Source organism: Oncorhynchus tshawytscha, linkage group LG30 (assembly GCF_018296145.1).
Source record: "Oncorhynchus tshawytscha isolate Ot180627B linkage group LG30, Otsh_v2.0, whole genome shotgun sequence".
Taxonomy (NCBI): domain Eukaryota; kingdom Metazoa; phylum Chordata; class Actinopteri; order Salmoniformes; family Salmonidae; genus Oncorhynchus; species Oncorhynchus tshawytscha.
Genome location: NC_056458.1, coordinates 8,570,795 through 8,594,160, shown reverse-complemented (window position 1 = coordinate 8,594,160; position 23,366 = coordinate 8,570,795). Strand labels below are relative to the sequence as shown.

Below are 23,366 nucleotides of genomic sequence, written 5' to 3'. Positions count from 1 at the left end.
ATTAGGTTTTCACTCATCACGTTTATTCCGAAAAATGTCTCTGGTAGCCTATGGAAAAACATTAAGAATAAGCTACGTGGTGAGTTGATGCCTATTCGGCAGCTAGTTAGCAAGGTGAATTGATCATGCTACTTTGTATGCGTTGTTTGTTGGCAACCTTGTACTTTACATAGTTTTTGGAACAGATTCCTGTTGGAACGTTCGACAAATTCTACCCACCCAACTGGCCAGGCAGCTAGACTTGGTAAATCGGATAGATGCAGTAGGTTCTGTCTAGCGTCATGGTCTTAGGTTGGATAATGTGACAGCAGTTAGAATTCCATTCAACCATTTTTTTTATAATAGAGATATAAAGTGAAGCATTCAGCTTCTCAGGCAGTTCATGGTTCTCTTACAAAATAGGAGAAGTAGTGCTTAGAATAAATGAACTGAGGCTAGGCTGGTCGTTGACAATGAAAACCAATCATACCAAGGAATAATAGGAACTAGAAAAAAATCTTTGTCTGATCCACAATCACTGCTTACAAACTATTTTCTATTTAACTGATTGGACTTATGTATGGTAACAGTTATTTGAAATATATATTTAATCTACATTATGTAAAATATAAGAATTACTGAGGAAAAAGGTTGCATTGCCATGTGTCAAAATGGTAGTTTGAACATATCTCAAATGCAACATAATAATGAATGATGAAAAAAATTAACATCAGGGGTCATTTGATGTGTCAGCAATGTCATTCTAGTCTTAGACTATACCCCATGACCTAAACTGCTATCACATAAATCTACTGTCTTGTGCATCCAAAACTATTATCATTGTTTCCTTGTTTTAATTGGTTTTAAACTCACTACCCCCAACCCGTCCTCCTAGCCCCCACCCCCACACCCAGCTCTGTTGTGGGCTTGACCAGAGCTGGTGACCTATCAGGGCCATATGGTCAGGCGGGGGGTGACTTCATACAGTAATTAGTGGATGGAGTCGGGCCCCAGCTCCAGTGCCACATTAGCTAAAGGGTTGTTTAAAGCGGAACTGGTAAGGCTAGTAGTCAAAACAGACTGCCTGTTTTGCCTGAGACTGTCTCAGCACATAACTGAGTATAGAAACCATGTACCAATGTCTACAATATACAACTATTTATTGTGCTATTACACACACATGGGATATGCCTATAATGTTATGAATCATGCAGCATACACTTCCACGGTGTTGTACTGTGCTTTCAACATAAAGGATGCATTTGAGCGTGATGAGAGGTGGAGAACCTGGGATTAGGTGCCCAGTCTTGTTCTAGATTGAGGTCCAAAATACTGTTGTTTGTGACTCTCTATAACCCCTAGTGAGAAAATCCATCTGAAAACCATCTGAAAAAATAGATAAATATTACTGTGCTGGCACAACAAAGACAAATCGAAAGGACCATAATCCTTAATGATAATGCTTTAATTTGCCACAGTAAAAGGCTCACAAAGAGCAGCATAATTCCCCTCTTTCTCATAAACATCTCCGGTGTTCAGTCTGTGACTGACACCTGTTCTTTTGTAGGGTGTCATAATCACACCACGCCATGGCTGGACTTAGGGAGCCAAGGTAATGTCTATGGAAATGCAGAATGGCTCATAATAATGCCTGGAACGGCGCAAATGGAATGGCATCAAACACATGGAAACCATTTTGGAAGGTCAGGTGGCAGAGAACCTACTGGGCAGGGAGGGAATGGGAGGGGAGGGGGAGGTGAACAGTGATGATGGCCCTCTTTTAAAAAAAAAATTAACCTTTATTTAACTAGGCAAGTCAGTTAAAAACAAATTCTTATTTACAATGCCGGCCAATCCTGGCCAAACCCGGACAATGCTGGGCCAATTGTGCGCCACTCTACGGGACTCCCAATCACGGCCGAATCTGATACAGCCTGGATTCAAACCAGGGACCGTAGTGACACCTCTTTTGCACTGAGATGCAGTGCCTTAGACCGCTGCACCACTCGGGAGCCCTCTGAATGTTTAGAGTCTAGTAAATAATGTACCCTCCTTGTTGGGGAACCATTTAATTGTTTAGTGTGGCCCCCACCCATTGGTCCATGTTTGGGGAGAACACTACACATGCTCCTTTCCCCCCCAACCTTTCCTCCAACCAAACATGTAGAATGGCACATTGTGGCTGACAGGCTAGATGCACTCATTGGTCGCTTAATCTAGTCACCCTAATCATCCAACCATTAGTCTTGAATGCGGATTAGAGAGAGGGAGAGAAAGAGAGCACATCCTGCCTAGTTTGCTGTCTATTGCTGCCTCAGCCTCTCTTTGACAGAGAGAGAAAGAGAGAGAGAGAGAGGAGGGGGAGGAGAGAGATTGGGGATGTGCCGTGTGTGAGGGGAGGAGAAGGAGGGGTTTGGCTTCAGTGTGATGTGAATGAAATAGAATCAGCGTGAGGGAGGGAGACAGAACAAATCAACCTGCCTCTTTTGACTGAACAACGGAATGGAAGAGCTGAGCTCCTAGGCACACTGACCAGAGAGGAGTTTTCTTTTTGGAGAGGGGAAGAAGAGAGCAGACAAGGGAAATCGAAGAGGGACGAGGAGGAGAAAAAGCATCAGCGTGGGGATAGATAGCAGAAAAATGCTGTCATGGGGAGAGGGGGGAGGGAGGCTACAGAAAGGAACAGGATGATACCAGGCAGGGTGGAGCGGAGCTGAGATGTGGAGGTAAGCACTGTCTTTCTTTACTCAAAGCCTTCAGAATGTACACATTCCTAATTCCCTATATCTGGTGATAATGAATGTGATTGATTTGTTCAGGACACCCCCTATGTGAGCATGCATATGCTCTTATTTCCTGTCGATTTCACCAGAGATTCAGATCATTCTGCCGTACAGAAGTGAGAGAGCAAAGGATGTGTCAACACAATGAACGGACGCTTTGTCAGGGGTAGAAAATTATGTCTGAGCGGCATTCTGCTATCTTCACGCTCCCCCCCCTCTGGTGTTCTGGGCTCGTTTTTAAAACGGTGTAATGACATTGACATGAAGTCACTGCAGACCTTGCTGTAGGGCGCTCGGGGCTGCAGGACCCAGAGATGTGGGCCAGGTGGAGGAATGGAGGGAGGGAGGAAGAGACAGAGAGCACGCCAAAGACAGGGAGAATGAAAGAGGTGAATAGACAGGAACTATAGTGACACAGAAACAAAAAGGTAAGAGAAATAGGATATACATATAAATGTACTTTTTTTTTTACAGACTAAGGTCTGCAGCCCCTGCCTGTTTTCGTGTGGGGGATGATAAAGAGGACTGAGAGGGTACTGCATGTAATGTGCACAGACAATGATGGAATGGAGAACCAGAGCTGGGATCAGGGTGTTGTTTTCAAGGTGGCAAAGAAAAGGAGGGATGCGGGATATCATTTTTTTTCTCATTTTGGCAGTGAGGGGGGGTTGTGCTTTTTGGGGGTTGGGGATGCAAGGGATTGAGAGGGCTGGTGTAGAAGAGAAAGGGGGAACAAGGAGGGAGATGAAGAGGAGAGGGATGAGGGACAGCTTACATAAGCTAGTGCACTATAAGGACTGGCCATTTCATTTATTTTGCGCCAGATGAATCCTCCTATGTGGTGTTCACTGTGGTTGTCAGTAATGGACAATGGTATTCCTTATGATGATGAATGCATCGGGACTTGACATGGTGAAGTCCTTGCACTCATTCCCGAGGAGTGTGGTAGGCCGTGTGCTTGTCTAAATTTGATGACAGGGACTTGGTCATGGTCTTTGTGCGTTCCTTGCCAGATTGGCAGAGGGTGTGACGTTATCGGTCCTAGACTGTTAACCTAGATGGTTGGCCAGATGTGCTCATGGATATGTGTGTGTGTGTGTGTGTGTGTGTATGTATGTATGAAAGTCAATCTTCTGAAATCAAGCTCTCTGAGAATGAATATACTGTATATGTGATCGGGGGTAACTGAACCCGGATTATAACATCAGATTTGTTGGTGCCACCATGACACACAACCACTATCATTGCACGCATAGCACATGGGTACAAGAGTCTGGTGACGCTTTGAGGTCACACTGCCAATGATGGGGACAGATGCCGGTTTTATCGAGGGAAACGGACCCTACCACAGTGCTTCAATTTTCATGAAATGCTTCTAAAATATTCAAAATAATTGAAAATGTAATAATATCACAATAATAACAAAGTAATTACATAATAGGATTGCAAAAGGGCATTCAACTTGGGATCAAATGTATTGTTATTTTGAGTGTTCTTTGAGAAGATTAGGCCAGATAAAATGTCCACTCTTAACAGACATTCAACTATTTAATGCAGCAATCTCAACCCGACAGTTATTTAATTGTCAGTCAAATGTAGGTTCATGGATATACTCGCCAGTATTTTAGGGTTAAATAAACTCCCATGTATTCAAACTACGAGAAAAAAAGGTATATTCTCTATTATTTGACAACATAACAGGAAAAAACTTTGCCCTCAGACTTTTATAGTTTGTGGACAGTAGGGAGATTGTTCTATACCTACAATAATATAACGATCAGATGTGTGTCTGTCTGTCTGTGTCTGTGACAGAAATATGCCTGTTCTAGTTAAAGTAGTGAAGCACTCGGGCGCTCTCAAAAATAACACTTTTTCTTAGAACATGTTAAAAATGTGGTGCTTTAAATATGCTGTTTTGACCCAAATGATGGGAACTAGCCGTTGGCGTCAGAGCATGTACGTGTCTATATTTGTTCATCTAGCTAGGACTAGTATTGTCACAGTAGGGGGCTACAAAAACCTGTGGGTGTCTGGGACTCTTTTTTAAATATTAGAGGCTCTCTGTCAGTCAGCAGGGACCTGTGGCACAAATTCTTCAGCTGAGTGGGAGGAAAGGAGAGGCTGAACAGCTCGTCTCTGTGATCGATCAGGCCCACTTGTATTTCCTGCACAATCAAATTGCTACATCACTGTCCATTCCTACACCAGCCCCTGACCACAGAGGACAGATCTATTAAACAACATTGTGTTCCATAGTAAGAGGCATCTGATGAATCAAGGGTGTATGTACAGAACCACTTGACGTCTTAAATGTATAGATGAAATGTAAAGGAACTGTTACATGTTTGTCCTTTGCCAGTTTAATAAGTGGAGATCCTTAAAACATTGAAGGCCAAAATGACTTATATGATGTTGATGGAAATAATAGTGAGAGCAGCGGTAGTAAACGTTTGTGCCGCAGGATGCTAGCAGAGCCCCGGAGCTAACAGACCCTGCTTGTCTCAGAGGTACTAAAGCTGTGTGTCACCCAGGATTTCAACCCCAGATCACACCGCTGCACTCTTTGCATACCAAATTGCATTTCAATGCCAAAAGCAACTCCTCTCCGTTGGACCGCTGCAGCGTATAGCCTCTGAACAGTCAACCAACCGTCTTCACATAGCACGACATAGACAGGCGCCTGTCCGACAACAACCTGAGGCTTGTAAAAATGCTATTCAATCTACGCTGAGGCCTACTGTGCTCCGCCGAGAGAGGAAAGTCACCATGGTGCTCCCACCGTGCCGTGACAAACTGACCTATTTCTACTCTCATCTTTTTATGCAAGGACAAATTACAAATATGAGCGAAAATGACTAAGACTATGGTTAAATAGATTTCCCTGGTGTCTTAGGAGAAATAATCAATATGTCCAATCAACATGGATCAATGTTACCGGGCAGATTATTCTCTCCTCTAAAACATGAGTCAGCACCACACCATCTCCCTCATTTGGAGCCATTTTGGGTGACTAGGCCCCGTCTCTCTATCCCTCCTAGTGAGCAGTATGTCTGTGTGACTGAGGTAGGCTGGTGGCCCAGCAGTGCCACCCCCTCTGAGCAGAGCATAGGATGGTAGAATGGTGGATGGCAGTGTAAGCCACTGGGTGGATCCTCTAATCGGCTTGTGCTCTCTTTTGTCACCTGTCCTCTGTGGCCATGCTCTTAATGGGAGCTCAGCCCTCTCTGGAGTGGAGTCACCCTCAGATATATGTCCCTGGGCTCTGGCCGGCCTATAGCTCTGCTCTGCTGCACAGGAGCAGACTGCACAATGAGCAGGACAGGAGAGGAGAGAAAAAGGAGAAAGAGAAAGTGATGGGAGGGAGGGAATGAAGGAAAGGAGAGAGGCAGAGAGGAGGATTAGAAAGAGAGATGGTGAGAAGTAAATCAAGTACTGTGTTTGTGCAACTGGAAGGAACATGTTTCAACCTGTATTGGCTTGTTGTTTTACTTCTCTAAATTAACATGTTTCAACCTGTATTGGCTTGTTGTTTAACTTCTCTATATTAGGTCTTAATGCAGGTCGAAACATGTTCTTTCCAGTCCCACAAATATTTGCGTTTTATTTATAATTAGGATTATGATAAAGATTATTTTGAGATGGCATAAATTGAATGAAAACATGACTTCTGTAAATTTGAATAAATTCACTCTAGTGGTGGTTGATCATGTCACATGTTGATCCCTTGATACAGATTTGCATACTGTAAATAACCCACTAGTCAGAAATACTGTAGGCAGTGTGTGTGTGGAGTTTGCTGTCGTCAGTATTATTAATCAACCAGTTATATCATACATACACTAAAAAACACACACAAACACCTACTGTCTTCATTGTTCCAATTCCCATTATAGGAGAAGTGCACTCAGTGACATTCAGTGGTGCTGAAAAGAGATCTAACTCAATACACTCCCACGACATCACTACTTCCCCATCCTGAGCAAAGATAAATAAAAAAGGTAGAAAACAACCCTGCACGGAGAATCTGTCAGGGGAAAACACCTCAGGAACATTACTACAATATTACATCAATGGGTAGATACATACAATATAGTGAAAATCATTACTGCTCTAGCCATGTGGAAAAAGCACTTCATAGTATGTCATGCTACAGTCAAGAAGAGGGGAAGAGTCATTGTGAAACTGGCTGTGTTTGCATGTTAATGGCATTGGCAGTAAAGAGAGAGAGAAAGAAACAGGGTTACCAATGAGAAGCGGTTAGCTGTGGCACTGGCAGATCTGCTTCACGCCTGTCTGTCCTGCCCTTGTGTGTGCCCCTGAGGCTCGGCTCAGACAGCCACCGCACAGGAAACACACAGACGGGATGTGACCTCACAGACTGAGGTGGGGGGCCTCATAGCTAGGTCAGAAACACTGAGCATAGTGCACTAGCAAGCTCCGATACTATCCTTTAGTCATTATCATGACTTATCATCACTTAGTTACTGCACTAATCCTCTCCTTTTGTCATTATCGTGACTTATCATCACTTAGTTACTACACTGATCCTCTCCTTTAGTCATTATTATGACTTATCATTACTTAGTTACTACACTGATCCTCTCCTTTAGACATGATCATTACTTATCAACACTTAGTTACTACACTAATCCCCTCCTTCAGTCATTATCATGACTTATCATCACTTAGTTACTGCACTAATCCTCTCCTTTTGTCATTATCATGACTTATCATCACTTAGTTACTATACTGATCCTCTCTAGTCATTATAATGACTTATCATCACTTAGTTACTACACTGATCCTCTCCTTTAGTCATTATAATGACTTATCATCACCTAGTTACTACACTGATCCTCTCCCTTAGTTAGTTATTATCATGACTTATCATCACTTAGTTACTACACTGATCCTCTCCTTTAGTCATTATCATGACTTATCATCACTTAGATGCTACACTGATCCTCTCCTTTAGTTAGTCATTATCATGACTCATCATCACTTAGTTACTACACTGATCCTCTCCTTTAGTTATTATCATGACTTATCATCACTTAGATGCTACACTGATCCTCTCCTTTAGTTAGTCATTATCATGACTCATCATCACTTAGTTACTACACTGATCCTCTGCTTTAGTCATTATCATTACTTATCATCACTTAGTTACTACACTGATCCTCTGCTTTAGTCATTATCATGACTTATCATCACTTAGTTACTACACTGATACTCATCTTTAGTTAGTCGTTAACGTTCCTTATAATCACTTAGTTACTACACTGACACTCATCTTTAGTCATTATTATGACTTGTCATCACTTAGTTACTACACTGATCCTCGACTCAGACAGCCACCGCACAGGAAACACACAGACGGGATGTGACCTCACAGACTGAGGTGGGGGGCCTCATAGCTAGGTCAGAAACACTGAGCATAGTGCACTAGCAAGCTCCGATACTCTCCTTTAGTCATTATCACGACTTATCAACACTTAGTTACTACACTAATCCTCTCCTTTAGTTAGTCATTATCATTACTTATCATCACTTAGTTACTACACTGATCCTCTCCTTTTGTCATTATCATGACTTATCATCACTTAGTTACTACACTGATCCTCTCCTTTAGTTAGTCATTATCATGACTTATCATCACTTAGTTACTCCACCGATCCTCTCCTTTAGTTAGTCATTATCATGACTTATCATCACTTAGTTACTACACTGATCCTCTCCTTTAGTCATTATCATTACTTATCATCCTTTAGTTACATTTAGTTACTACACTGTTCCTCTCCTTTAGTCATTATCATTACTTATCATCCTTTTGTTATTACACTGATCCTCTCCTCTCCTTCATCACTTAGTTACTACACTGATACTCATATTTAGTCATTATCATGACTTATCATCACTTAGTTACTACACTTATCCTTTCCTTTAGGTAGTCATTATCATGACTTATCATCACTTAGTTACTACACTTATCCTTTCCTTTAGGTAGTCATTATCATGACTTATCATCACTTAGTTACTACACTTATCCTTTCCTTTAGGTAGTCATTATCATGACTTATCATCCCTTAGTTACTACACTGATACTCAGCTCCAGTTCCACCCCCAATATTATTCCAAATCCAACCAGAGAGTAGCTTTTGTGTCTGTTTACTTTACTATCATACCTTACAAAAGCTCATGCCATTGATTTCAACTAAATCAATGTGCTTGGGTTACAGTCTCTTTCTTGCCCTCCACTTCCTTACAGAGGCATTAATGGCTTGGTTACACTCTGATGGTTGAACTATGAAGCATGACACACACAAGCAGATGTAGCCTGCACACGGAAAGGAGCAAAATTAGCTTGTGTCATCAAGCACAGTTCGCATATTGGCATGTAGTTCCAGGGCAATGTACAGAGTACATAGGGGAGACGGAGCCATAACTTGATGTTGAGGCTAGAGAGAGCAGCAGGATGGCTTGTCTGATGCCAGGTATCTACCTATGAGGTGGAAGACAGGCAACCGTGACCACTGTCCTCTCAGTCAGTCACCAGGGTAGCTGTAACGACATGCCACTGGCTTTGAGTAAGGCCAGTGTGTCTATGTATGCAGAGGACTCAACACTATACACATCAGCTACTACAGCGACAGGAATGACTGCAACACTTAACAAAGAGCTGCAGTTAGTTTCAGAGTGGGTGGCAGGGAATAAGTTAGTCTTAAATATTTCCAAAACTAAAAACATTGTATTTGGGACAAATCATTCACTGAACCCTAAACCTCAACTACATCTCGTAATGAATAATGTGGAAATTGAGCAAGTTGAGGTGACTAAACTGCTCCGAGTAACCCTGGTTTGTAAACTGTCGTGGTCAAACATGTTGATGCTACAGTAGCTAAGATGGGGAGAAGTCTGTCCATAATAAAGCACGGCTCTGCCTGCCTTTTTAACAACACTATCAACAAGGCAGGTCGTACAGGCCCTAGTTGTGTCACACCTTGACACCTGGTCAGATGCCACAAAGAGGGACTTGAGAAAATTACATTTGGCTCAGAACAGGGCAACATGACTGGCCCTTAAACATACACGGAGAGCTAACATTAATAACATGTATGGAAGTCTCTCATGGCTCAAAGTGGATGAGAGATTGACTTCATCACTACTTGTTTTTGTAAGAAGTGTTGACAAGCTGAATGCACCAGCTGTCTGTTTAAACTACTAGCACCCAGCTCGGACACTCATGCATACCCCACAAGACATACCACCAGAGGTCTCTTCACAGTCCCCAAGTCCAGAACAGACTATGGGAGGCGCACAGTACTACATAGAGCCATGACTTCTACATAGAGCCAACCCCTCTTTTACGCTGCTGCTACTCTCTGTTTATCTTATATGCATAGTCACTTTAACTATACATTCATGTAGATACTACCTAAATTGGCCCGACCAACCAGTGCTCCCGCACATTGGCTAACCAGGCTATCTGCATTGTGTCCCACCACCCGCCAACCCCTCTTTTTACGCTTTCTGTTCATATAGTGCATAGTCACTTTAACGATACCTACATGTACACACTACCTCAATAAGCCTGACTAACAGGTGTCTGTATATAGTCTTGCTACACTTTTTTCAAATGTCTTTTTACTGTTGTTTTATTTCTTTACTTACCTACACATGCCTTTTTTCCCCGCACCATTGGTTAGAGCCTGTAAGTAAGCATTTCACTGTAAGGTTTACACCTATTGTATTTGGCGCATGTGACAAATAAACTTTGATTTGATTACATAGAACTCTATTCCACATCAGGTAACTGATGCAAGCAGTAGAATCAGATTTAAAAAGCAGGTACAAATACACCTGATGGAACAACGGGGACTGTGAAGAGACACACACAAAGGTACAGACACATGCATACGCACACATTGTCACGGCCGTTGAAAGAACTGGACCAAGGTGCAGAGTGATCAGCGTACATTTTCTTTATTAGAATGAAAAGACGCCGAACAAAACAATAAACACTACAAAACAAACCGTGAAGCTAAAGGCTATGTGCCATAAACAAAGTCAACTTCCCACAAAGACAGGTGGGAAAAAGGGCTACCTAAGTATGGTTCTCAATCAGAGACAACGATAGACGGCTGTCCCTGGTTGAGAACCCTACCCGGCCAAAACATAGAAATACAAATAATAGAATAGAATACCCACCCCAAATCACACCCTGACCAAACCAAATAGAGACATAAAAAGGATCTCTAAGGTCAGGGCGTGACACACATTGTGATATTGTTGAATGGAAGTATTGTTGTATGGTGAACATTTTGTGTTGAGGATTTGTCGTGGTGTAGAGATGTTACATGATGTACTGTTTTATCTTTATCTCATTCAGTACAAACATAGTTCACTGTTTTATATGTAATGTGGATGCTTTGGTGTGTTTGGACCCCAGGAAGAGTAGCTTCTGCCTTGGATCCCTAATATACACAAATACAATGTCATGCAGAACATTGGTTACAAGAGAACAGAACCTGGTGCAGCTGGTGTTGTTTTAGGGACAAAACACAAGTTAAATTTAACCAATCAACATTAGGTCTCATAGGGGTGGTTAGAGTAGAGACTCATAATTAAAGAATTTGGGGTCATACGCAGAGCTTAGCTGGGTAGGTCTGTGTGTGTGCGAGAGAGAGAGAGAGAGAGAGAGAGAGAGAGAAAGAGAGTGTAGGCGGTGCAGCCGTTTCAGGAGGACCAGGCTTAATTTCGAAGCACAATAGCGGGGATAGTGAGGAAGTGAGGGAGGCCAGTGTCTCTTCCTCTCTGAGAGGACAGGGTAGGGGTGACAGTTCAGACTGCTAGAAATGCTATTGGTGGACAGTCTCTCGGCCTCAGAGCCAGCTGCACAGATAGGAGAGGAAGAACAGTGTGCAGTTCAGCTTCACATAATAGCAGCAGTGATGACGTGAGGGTCAGTTCCCCTCTCATTTTTGTCACACACATACACCCCCCCACACACGCCTGCACACACAAGTGCACACCCCCACACACACGCACAGAGATAGAAAGTCACGGGCAGAATCACACAGTGCAGTTGCAGAGGGACAGCTGTTCTCCCTGCCACTGTGGCTTTTGCACTCTTTCATAGAGTCAGCAAAGGCACACAAAGAACGACACAGACACATTCACTCCGACCAACTCTTGCACGCATGCATGCCATGCACTCCCATATACCCACACAATAAAGTCCTTTGAGCATGCGAATGACCAATACTATAGTGAAAATGTTCAAATGCTTTATCACAGTGTTGATTGATGGACATACTAATGTAAGATGGCATGGAGTGAGAGGGACAAAGATGTATCATCCCCAAGGGCGTAGGAGCCGGGGGGGGCATGGGGCATGTCTACCCCACCCCCCAATGTTAGAAGCAGGTAAAACACGCGAGAGAGTCACCACATTCATTGAGGGATTTTTATTTTTAAATGGCCTCCACTGCTGGAACGTGAGTCACTTGCCCCGCCCCCACTGACTGCTTCATTCTCACTCTCGGTCGTTACAAGCAGCGTGGCAGTGCATGTGAGTGATAGAAACAGCACTGTGCAGCACCGCCATCATTACTCAATGCACCGGGTAAAGTAACTTTGAAATCTACTTTGAAACAAAAGTATATACCTCACACACATGGTCAAGGGCTTAAGAAAAAAGAAGACACCTGTACCATGTCAGTTATGGAGTTGAAATGTATTACATTTTGTGTTTGCATCCTAATATTAAACGTGACATACAACAAAACTGAAATGATGAGGCTATGAGGTCATTTTACTGCAGGAAAGGGCTACGATTTGTCTGTATCCTTTTCTCAAAAGTGACTAGAAATTAGCATTTAAAACCTTTTTATTTCATTCTTTATTTATATCCTGGAGTGTGCCTCTTTTTTTAAGCCCATAACCATGTGTGTGAGGTGTAAACTTATGTTTAGCTAAATGTGTCCCCTTGTCAGAGTCGCTCCTACGCCCCTGATCATAATTCTTTTTGTTGGTAGTTTCAGTCAAAGAGGAAGTCAGGGTTAGATGCACAGACAATGTTATGGAAAGAGCCATTTCTGAACCAACTTCCTCTTTCTGCCTTTCTTTCACTGAAATAGGAGGTAACATCAGATTTAAACATGCTTAGTTCATGACATATAGTACATATATGTGATTCAATACGCATGGTAAAATACAGATGCAATATGTTTTATCAATGATCAGAATAATACTTTTGTTTCCACACACACACACACACGCACACACACACACACACACACACACACACACACACACACACACACACACACACACACACACACACACACACACACACACACACACACACACACACACACACACACACACACACACACACATTGATAAAACACACACACACACACACACACTTCTTTGGTATCAGAGATTCCAAAGAGGAAGGGACTTAAAACTGAGACTGTTTTACAGTATCGAATCCAAAACTTCAGATGACTTCAACTGTGAGATGACTAAATTGGAGCTTTCTCACACACATATTTTTAGAAGTCACACACACATACACACACGATATGGCAGTACACACTTCTGTGTATAGTTCTTTGTGACAACAAAGCTGAGGGTATAGGTGATGTTTTGGACGGCCCAGGCCCAAGTCCCATGGTCAGAGAGTGGGCTTGGGGGGGCTGCCTCATGAATTATTCAACAGTGTCTAACTCTAGCCCCATCTTTTCCCCCTCATTAATAATTGATAGCACGACAGACATATGTTCCATTTCTGAAGGACGTATTTGCGGGAGGACAGCCTCCTTTCAAAAATGAATATGTTTTTAGTTGTCTTCAGCAGATGCTAACATCAGCACAGCCTAAAGGTGGGCTTGACCTCCACAGACCAACAGCAGAAACAGATGCCCAGTACACTCTGTCACAAGGTCCCCCACTGGAGGACACAGGCAGACAGCAGCCAAACACACTCTGCAAGGTGACATTAAAGGCTTAGCAAAATGACATTGGAAATGAGAGGTGACAATCTTTTTAGAAAATCTTTACTTCCTTTGTGTGTCCAGTGTCACATATACTTTAAACTCACGAGGGTAGGATGGTAAATCAAATCAAATCAAATTTATTTATATAGCCCTTCGTACATCAGCTGATATCTCAAAATGCTGTACAGAAACCCAGCCTAAAACCCCAAACAGCAAGCAATGCAGGTGTAGAAGCACAGTGGCTAGGAAAAGCTCCCTAGAAAGGCCAAAACCTAGGAAGAAACCTAGAGAGGAACCAGGCTATGTGGGGTGGCCAGTCCTCTTCTGGCTGTGCCGGGTGGAGATTATAACAGAACATGGCCAAGATGTTCAAATGTTCATAAATGACCAGCATGGTCCAATAATAATAAGGCAGAACAGTAAAAGGTTGGGAAGTGATAAGAAGCATGTGTGGAAGGCAGGGAGGGTCGTGTATTTGCACTCCCACTGACTGCTCTGACTCAGCCTGGAGACGTGCCAGAAGCAGTCAGGGAGACTACCTGTTGTCCTCATTACCATCATGGTATCATCTGTCAATTTCCACTCCTCAGATCAACATCTGACCTCTGAGACGCGATCATGTGATCCTGTACAGGGTGGTCCTAAGAACCTTTCCACTTCCCTCCTTCCCCTCTGCCACCTTGACAGCTAACCTCTACTCTAAAGTCAATCTATTGAGTAGACGAACTATGTGTCTTTGGAGACCAACAACTCAGACAGACATCTGCTAACTCTAAGTAATAAATCAAAACCGAGATAAAATGTGGGACAAAAGGAGTGTGCCAGAACCAATCACTTAGCAGTCTCTGGACCTGGCCCAGACCCTACTCAGCGGGCAGAAGCAAAGGGGAAGGATGAAGGGTGATTGGAGGAAGTGTGAGGGAGTAGCAGCATTGGGATTACTTTATTTCCTGAAACCAATTTTGTGTGCAATAACACACCCACTGGCTGTTTTTAGTCTTTGAAGCCCGTTTTGTGTTTCCAATGACATGGTAGTTATGCAGTGTGAATCCAAATGTAACAGGCAGAGCTGGGATCAATAACAGGCCCTGGGATTGGCTGCTGGGCACAGTGAGAACACACGGTTAATTAGCTCAATTTTCCTAAATCAATCATCCCTAATAGTCGATTTAGGCCCTAACGTATCGTAAGCACCAATCACTGTGATTTGGAGGACAGAGGTTGCGTTGCTGGTGGCAGTACTGTGATTTGGAGGTCAGAGGTTGCGTAGCTGGTGGCAGTACTGTGATTTGGAGGTCAGAGGTTGCGTAGCTGGTGGCAGTACTGTGTTTTGGAGGACAGAGGTTGCAGAGCTGGTGGCAGTACTGTGATTTGGAGGACAGAGATTGCGTAGCAGTCAGTACTGTGTTTTGGAGGACAGAAGTTGCGTAGCAGTCAGTACTGTGTTTTGGAGGACAGAGGTTGGTAGCAGTCAGTACTGTGTTTTGGAGGACAGAGAGGCAGTCAGTACTGTGTTTTGGAGGACAGAGGTTGCAGAGCTGGTGGCAGTACTGTGATTTGGAGGACAGAGATTGCGTAGCAGTCAGTACTGTGTTTTGGAGGACAGAGGTTGCAGAGCTGGTGGCAGTACTGTGATTTGGAGGACAGAGATTGCGTAGCAGTCAGTACTGTGTTTTGGAGGACAGAGGTTGCGTAGCAGTCAGTACTGTGTTTTGGAGGACAGAGGTTGCGTAGCAGTCAGTACTGTGTTTTGGAGGACAGAGATTGCGTAGCAGTCAGTACTGTGTTTTGGAGGACAGAGGTTTCAGAGCTGGTGGCAGTACTGTGATTTGGAGGACAGAGATTGCGTAGCAGTCAGTACTGTGTTTTGGAGGACAGAGGTTGCGTAGCAGTCAGTACTGTGTTTTGGAGGACAGAGGTTGCAGAGCTGGTGGCAGTACTGTGATTTGGAGGACAGAGATTGCATAGCAGTCAGTACTGTGATTTGGAGGACAGAGATTGCGTAGCAGTCAGTACTGTGTTTTGGAGGACAGAGGTTGCAGAGCTGGTGGCAGTACTGTGATTTGGAGGACAGAGATTGCGTAGCAGTCAGTACTGTGTTTTGGAGGACAGAGGTTGCGTAGCAGTCAGTACTGTGTTTTGGAGGACAGAGGTTGCGTAGCAGTCAGTACTGTGTTTTGGAGGACAGAGATTGCGTCAGCAGTCAGTACTGTGTTTTGGAGGACAGAGGTTGCAGAGCTGGTGGCAGTACTGTGATTTGGAGGACAGAGATTGCGTAGCAGTCAGTACTGTGTTTTGGAGGACAGAGGTTGCAGAGCTGGTGGCAGTACTGTGATTTGGAGGACAGAGATTGCGTAGCAGTCAGTACTGTGTTTTGGAGGACAGAGGTTGCGTAGCAGTCAGTACTGTGTTTTGGAGGACAGAGGTTTAGCAGTCAGTACTGTGTTTTGGAGGACAGAGATTGCGTAGCAGTCAGTACTGTGTTTTGGAGGACAGAGGTTGCAGAGCTGGTGGCAGTACTGTGATTTGGAGGACAGAGATTGCGTAGCAGTCAGTACTGTGTTTTGGAGGACAGAGGTTGCGTAGCAGTCAGTACTGTGTTTTGGAGGACAGAGGTTGCAGAGCTGGTGGCAGTACTGTGATTTGGAGGACAGAGATTGCGTAGCAGTCAGTACTGTGATTTGGAGGACAGAGATTGCGTAGCAGTCAGTACTGTGTTTTGGAGGACAGAGGTTGCGTAGCATTCAGTACTGTGTTTTGGAGGACAGAGATTGCGTAGCAGTCAGTACTGTGTTTTGGAGGACAGAGATTGCGTAGCAGTCAGTACTGTGTTTTGGAGAACAGAGGTTGCAGAGCTGGTGGCAGTACTGTGATTCAGCATAGAATACTAGTATGCAATGAGGAAAATTGTATAACACACGATGTTGCTCTGAGGTCTAGTGACACGTATGCTTGGAATCCTTGTTATCGTATCGCACTTCTCTGCAGTTCTAATGAGGGTTTTTGAAATCATTCCAGAAGTACAGAAATACATACTCTTGATGGCCTTTGGTTTGAGTTATGATAGTAATCTGTCCTGCTCCCAATTTCAAGAGATCATTTTAATCCCACATGTGCGTGGAGAACCATGAGCCAGAAACAGAAACAGGTCAGGGGAGTCAGATATTTTCAACGGCAGATTGCATCGTCAGTACTGGCATATAGCTGGTTTAATAACACAGGGACCCGTTTCTATCTTATACAGACATAGTAACTATGAGCCCATCAAGGATTTGTTAACCTAGACGCCCACTGAAACCTTCCATAAAGAACCAGTTTGTCACCTGATAGGTCTGATATGGCCATGGGGCGGATACCAATCCTGGTCATTGATCACATTGAATGGCTGCCTATGGTGAGCTTTTTTCCCCCCAGAGCTGGGCCTGAAGCATGTACCCTACTGTAGGCTACACCAAATACAATATATCATTTATTCATAAATGCTTTTGTTGTTGCTGTTTTTCCCCCTCAAAACGATTTGCTGATGAGAAGCAGCTTAATAAAACCGCATTAGATGTAATCTTCATGTGAGATGTAGGTCAGGAGTTGAACAGAGACTTATGGTTGGTAGGCTGAAGTCAGCCTGGTCTCCTCTCTCTGATACAACAGTCCAGTTAGCCATGATGGGAGGGGGAGATATGATGATGACACCCTTCCTCTGAGGGCTAGTGAGGTCAGGATGCAGGTGACATCACAGGACGCAGTCTCGAAAGGGAGGAGGGGTCAGAGATGGTGCAAAAAGAAAAGTGTTCCTGGAAACACGGCTTCCCTAAAGTGGGCGTATGGTCACCATGGCAGCCCTATGGCTCCCCTTTCACAGTAACATCCGGAGAGCACACACCCTGGAGCCTTGTCCTGGGTCTAGCATGTACACCAAACAGGATGGCGACCCCACTGCGCTGAAGACTCATGCCTCCGAAGCACTGAGGTCAGAGCAGCGCTTGTGAAAAACACTAGAAAACATGAGCCCAACACAGACCAGACCTGTGTTCAAATAAATGATTTCAAATACCATGAACGAGGGTGTATTTGAGTCAGTATATTTAAGTATTTCAAGTAACTACTTGAAAAGCATCTGAATTCTTACTTCCAAATGTCTCTGAAAGTAATTGAAATACCTGAAATAGTATTGAAACCCACGTCTGACACAGACATACTGTAGTACCTGTAAATGAAGTCTGTTAAAGTACCAAGGGGCTGACAGCACAGTCCTGTTATAAAGACTGGTGCAACACAGGTCACGCAGAGAGCCAAGATACTCGGGATAGAGGCTGAGATCTGAGATCATTAGCAGCCACTCACTGCTAGCAGTGTTCTGTCAGCATGGTTAGACACCGCATCAAACACCAGTTGTCCTAGCTTAATGATGTAGTGAGGCAGTGCATGCCTGGTTGGACTTCTGAGGCACTGAGACTGCTCTGCTCTCTGGTTTCATGTGAGGATGTGTGGACTGTGAAATGGGCCCGCTGAACTGTCATGATGAACGCTCCCAATCTTCAGAAAGTCCTGGAGAGCCTTTTAATCCCTTGGCTGCATGTTTTGGGTAATCCCTCTTTGCTTAATCTTTTGATAGAAGAGGAAAAATACTGTAATTTGTAGGTTATTGTGATGTACTGTAATATGAACTTTATGCGTACAATATAGTGAAGTATGCGTATTGATCTCTTAAAGGGACATTTCACAATTATCCAACTTCAAATGTATAATCTCCAACACCACCCCAACATCAACATTTGTGAAATGTGCACATTTCTAGGTTTTGTAATAAAAGATATAGAGGAAGATAAGGGTTGTTGGGTTGGTGCTGGAAATTATGAATATGAAGTTTTTTTAATTTTTTTAAATGCCCCTTTAAGCTTTCCTTCCTAGGTGTTTCAAATGAAAAACATTAACCAATTTTCTATAAAGTTGCAAAGCTTACAACCTGTGCTCTACCTTTTGTTTGAACGAAAGCCCAAATGCAGATCTAACAAAAAAATATATTGAATTTGGTTCAGAGGAAGTGACAGATGTGACCGAAGAACTAGGTTAGTTCACATGGCCTTTAGGGTGGGGGAAGAAACATTCTCCCTATAACTTTGATACAGTCAACAGAGTCACTCGTTACCCTGTTAGACACAGAAACCACCAGACATGTTGGATAGTAGTCTGTGGAGGATGGAGAAGTGAACCTCTGCAGCTATGCACAGAAGTGACATGAGGAGGAAGCTGTGGTCACCGTAGACCCCTATTGCGTAGTTGAACCAGAAGTCTCACTGGGGCAGTTAGAGAACATCACATACAGTACTGGACTAGTTAAAGCTTCCCTTTATCAGTCTGACTCCTTACTTTAGTATATCGTATGTCCTGCTCTTTGTCAACCCACAGAACTTGGGAGTAGAATGATTTGACTGCAGGGCAGGTTCCTCTGCAGGCCTTTATATGGTTTCGATGAACTAAACCACTGGATATCCAGCTTTACTCTAAACTGGCAATCAATTTATAATGCATGAGACTGAAAACAGAGACTGGATTGATCAAATATTTAGCATGTGTTATTGTGTTGTTATAATAGATGAATTAAATGAATGGCCACTTGTTGTGGATGCATGCAGCTTTTGGTATTGTTGATTGTGTGCTTACAATCTGCCATTGGGTCACTAAAAGCACCAGGGAACTATCGAGTGGCCCCAGGGGGAACGCATGGCCATACAGTGGATGTACAGCCACTCCATATATAATCTCAGTGTGTGCTCAAAGAACACACAAATGCTGTAGTCCTTTTTCTCATTTCAGAAAAAAATACAAGTAATGCGCATGTTTCAAAGAATTCTACCCTAAACTATTTTGCAAACCCAGCTATCACCTTCAGAGTACACATTGTTTCATCTTGACTCCCACAAGTCAGGGCACTCTGCTGGGAGATTCAGAGACCTTGGATGGAAAGTAAATGGCTGGGCTTGGTACCAGCAGGGAGATGGAAGCTGCTGCTCTGTCATCGAACAAGTCTCTTAACCTGATTTGCTTCAGTAAAAAAAAAAAACCTTTCAAAGAACTGAAGAAATTGATATTATCCAGGAAAATATATCAGAGTGAGTTGCTGTGGTTAAGGGCATCCAGTACACAGCTAGAGAAATGTCAGAAAGGATGTCCAAACATGTTATCATGTTTACATGTCATCATGGTCTAAAATATTGTATCTATGCAACCAGGCCCAATGTGATTGTTCCTTTATGGGGACAGAAGGTGAATTGCAAATCTCCAATATTCAGTCAATATCTGGAGTAACTATTTACATTCAGTTGTGCAGAGGCAGAGAGAGAGAGAGCGAGAGAGAGAGGGAGATGACTCCCTCTCTCACCAGTCACCTCAACATCTCTGCAGCATTCTGTGCTAACGCGCACCGGGAAACATGAGTGTGAGCTGCGTCGCTGCACCTGCTCTCGAGGCTGCAAATCATCTCGAGACAGGAGATGCATGAGAAATAGCGAGACAGGAAGCAGCCTTTAGAATGTAGAAGAATCTAATATTTGGATTAAAGAGAAACTGGTTTCCGATATCGTATGATTGACGTCAATTTGACCAGAGAGAAGGGAACAAAGAATGGGGATGCCAGGAACCGAGGAAATTCATTTGAAAACAACCTATTTTCGCCTGTGAGTTGACCTGAAACAAATTGTCTGTAATGAGAAAGACTTAGGATGTTTAGAATAAGTCTAGATAATGAAAATCCACTTATGAATAGTGGCCCTCATTTAAGCAATAGACTGGCCTGTCACTTATTGACGGAAGTCTTACTCTATCATTTACTGTAGAGTACCTTGGTTAATTTCGAGACAGAAAAAAATGTAGATATTTACATACTGGCTATCCTTAGGCAAACAATTGTTTTGTTATGTTATTCAGTAAAAAAGCCTCCCTCAATGGGTCTAAATGGCCCCTGAAGATTAGTATGTTAAAATCCAATGTATACGTTTCATTTGGGCATTTCTATTTAATTGACTCTTACAAGCTAAAGTCTATGTTTCATATTTTAATTAAATAAATCAAATATCCGAACAAAATTACATTGGACATCTCACTATTAATATCCTCACTATATTGAGGTTTTGATGTACAGACTCTCGTTTTATTTGTGCCCTTCTGATCCAAATCATCCTAAAGTATCTCAACATTGATTGTGTAACTCAAAGGAGTTGCTTATAGATGATTTGGACATGATATTTAAAATGCTAATATAGGTACCATTGACTTGCATTGATCAAGAGAGAGAGAGAGAGAGAGAGAGATGGTGGGATATGACAATTTATGAGCAAATGTGACCATAAATTCAAATGAACAATCAAGGCCCGTGTTACATTTGGGATGTCAGATAATGTGTGGAGTTGTGTGGATTTAGAAGTCCGGTGGCGTTGAATGTTTCTGCTTTCTCTGGGGATTGTATATGATAGGAGAGGATGAATTGTAATGCCTCAGAGGGGAATATTGTCTTAGACACACAGCAGGCTACTGTATTCAAAATAGACACTGTATGAGATAGATAGAGGGAGTCTTATTCTGTTGGCAGGCTGGCCAGCATTGTTATGTTTATTACCATTTTATTCTTAACTTGTTTGAGGACAGGAAGGCCACCTCCCCCTTCCTGCAGTGTTCTATTGTGCCTGTCCATAGAGGGGATGTGGTGGGCCACATACGACTACTTGGCAGCTATTTTTGCAAAGGAAAAAAATCATAATGCAAGTATTGAGACGTTAAACAATACAGAACAAAACAACACACGTCAGAGCTGCTTGTTTGCCCATTTCGATTTCTATGCGTCATTGTTGAAAAGAAATGCATTCGAATTTCAGGATAATGTTTTGACAGAGTGGCATGAAAAAACACTGGTGTATAGTTTGATTTGCAACCATTGAACAAAACCTCAGTGACTGAATGACATCTGAGGCGTCAGGAAGGATAATAGCAGTATGGGTGGGAGACGGGTGTCTGTGGTCAATGACCGTAGCTTTGTCTCTGTGCACAGGTGACCAGTGGAAGAGACCAAAGAGAATGGATGACAGGGTATAAAGAGCTGGGCTCTTCTCATGGTTAACTCTCCTCTCCTCTGTACATTTTTACCAGCAGGACCAAACCAAAACTGGACCAAACCAAAACTGGGGCACACCAGAATCGTAGTCATCTGCAGAGCTGGAGAAGGCCCTAAAATAACTTGGAATGGGTGTACGCTTTCCAGACTTAAAACATATAAATGTATCTGACTGTGTGGACATAACTGTCATCTAATAGTCCTCTGCATTTTGTTATTGAATGTGGATGAGGAACACGTGTAGTACCTTTACTCATCCGGTTTGGGAAAGTGAGGAGAGACAGTTGGAGGATTGGAGTCAGAGTCTGAGGCGCCATGCAGTCTGATGACCTCTTCCTCCGCAAGTTCTGCCGGCAAAGGCCGCGACCCCCTCTGGCAACGGTCAACTTTGACTCTAAGCGGGACGGTGGGGTACGGGCGCGGGTGCTGGCAGGGGAGTGGCCCCCGAGGAGGGACGGGGAGGGGGCAGATGGGGAGAGCCTTACTAACCCGAACCGTGTGGGTCTGAACCTGAGGTCCGTGGGCCGAGGACACATCATGCAGAGAAGCAACAGTGACGTGACTCTGGGTGACCTGGACTCCTCTGGTAAGGTGGGAGGGAAGGCCACACGGGCGGTGGGGGAGAAGGCAGGTGCCGGGGCTCAGGGGGACTCAGGGGTGGTGCTGCACAGGGAGTATGGCAGCCTCTCCTCACTGGAGAGACAGACAGGTCTGTCAGGAACACAGGAGCTCCGTGCAGACGACCAGGGAGCTCTGAGCCCCAACGCCCTCCGCTTCAAAGACCCCTTCCTGCTGCTGGGTCTGCATGCAACACCCCCAGAACCAGACGGTTTCTTCAGGGCTCTTTCCGCCCCCACAGGAGAAACTCCAAAACCAGCCAAGCCCCCCAAGCCTGAGGGGCTGAGCAAGAAGACCAAGCCTTCACCCCCACAGATCCCCCAACCAGGTCCTTATGACAACCTGGGAGGCGGAGCCTGGGTCAGGAACTTTGCCCACTATGATGTTCAGAGCATTCTGTTTGACCTCTTGGAAGCAGCCAGCAATCGGGACAGCATCGGCCGCAAAAAGAACATCACCTCAGGGGCGTCGGCTGCCTCAACGATGCGCCCCCTCCCCCAGGCCACACCCTCCTCCCCCTCGCAGGGTGGGGGTAGTGGTGGGGGGGCTGTGGAGGACCCTGACCAGTGTCTGCTGGATGAGGGAGATGGGAACGACAACGAGCTGCTGCTCAGCTGCCCCCACTTCCGTAACGAGATGGGGGGTGAGGAGCGGGCGGGCCTGGGGAATACACAGGGAAGAGGGTGCCTGTGGCTGAGCCTGAGGAACCCCAACGATGCAGTGTCAGTACTGGAGGAACCCAGAGAGAGCCACGTCCAACAGCAGGGCAAGAGCAACTACTTCATAGAACACGCAGACCTGGGAGCCCACTACTACCGCAAATACTTCTACATGAAAGGTGAGTGCTGCGTCGTTGTGTGTGAAAGATCATGTTTGCTT

General features: G+C 44.0%; 1 protein-coding gene across 10 annotated transcripts in view; it reads left to right on the top strand.

Annotated features, from left to right (window-relative positions):
• Nucleotides 1-2,392: 2,392 nt before the first annotated feature.
• The window catches only part of LOC112228840 (signal-induced proliferation-associated 1-like protein 1), a 44,652-nt gene continuing 23,678 nt past the window's right edge, over nucleotides 2,393-23,366 (top strand). For 2 of the 10 annotated variants that reach the window (XM_042309319.1, XM_042309314.1), the window contains exons 1-2: nucleotides 2,394-2,705; nucleotides 21,905-23,325. In XM_042309319.1, the coding sequence (XP_042165253.1) occupies nucleotides 22,185-23,325 (1,141 nt within the window). In that variant the 5' untranslated portion in view covers nucleotides 2,394-2,705; nucleotides 21,905-22,184. Of the gene's footprint in view, nucleotides 2,706-20,182; nucleotides 20,440-21,883; nucleotides 23,326-23,366 lie in introns of those variants that run through there. The other 8 variants (XM_042309320.1, XM_042309321.1, XM_042309323.1 and 5 more) reach the window with 7 other exon arrangements.